The sequence below is a fragment of the Geospiza fortis genome, unplaced genomic scaffold (genome assembly GCF_000277835.1).
Source record: "Geospiza fortis unplaced genomic scaffold, GeoFor_1.0 scaffold590, whole genome shotgun sequence".
Lineage (NCBI taxonomy): Eukaryota > Metazoa > Chordata > Aves > Passeriformes > Thraupidae > Geospiza > Geospiza fortis.
The window spans coordinates 147437-147959 of NW_005054402.1; the positions used below are offsets into that span (position 1 = coordinate 147437).

The 523-nt window shown below is 52.2% G+C and overlaps 1 protein-coding gene across 1 annotated transcript in view; it reads left to right on the forward strand.

The window, feature by feature from the left end:
* LOC102031677 (acyl-CoA (8-3)-desaturase-like) overlaps positions 1 to 523 on the forward strand; it is a 7798-nt gene extending 7275 nt beyond the window's left edge. The window contains exons 11-12 of the mRNA XM_014309106.2: positions 2 to 128; positions 408 to 523. Coding sequence (XP_014164581.1) covers positions 2 to 128; positions 408 to 459 — 179 coding nt within the window. The 3' untranslated portion in view covers positions 460 to 523. The remainder of the gene's footprint in view (position 1; positions 129 to 407) is intronic.

Below are 523 nucleotides of genomic sequence, written 5' to 3' on the forward strand. Positions count from 1 at the left end.
GGACTTTTCCATACAATGCCACGGCACAACTACTGCAAGGTGGCCCCTCTGGTGAAGTCCCTGTGTGCCAAGCATGGCATTGAGTACCAGTGCAAGCCTCTGCTCACAGCCTTCGCAGACATCGTGCAGTGAGTAAAAACAAACCCCCAAAACTGCAGGGGGATGCAGGAGAGACTGGAATCCTAAGAGCAAGAGTTGTTTTGCTCTACTTTTACACCTTGAGCACATGGTGACTCTTGGGGATGGTACTGTGCAGGGCTGAGTTAGACTCAATCTTTATGGCTATCTCCCAGCTCAGCTTATTGGGGGATTCTGGGAAATGAGCACAGACAAAACCTCATCCCCTTGTCCCAGCAACACTCCCCAGAGCAGCCCTGTGATGTGTCTTCTCTTTCTCTCTCTCCCAGCTCCCTGAAGACCTCGGGAGAGCTCTGGCATGATGCCTACCTGCACAAATAAAGGACAAGGCTTGGTGCTACCATTCACAGCCTGCCACAGATGCATTCCCAGCAAGCTGAGAGGC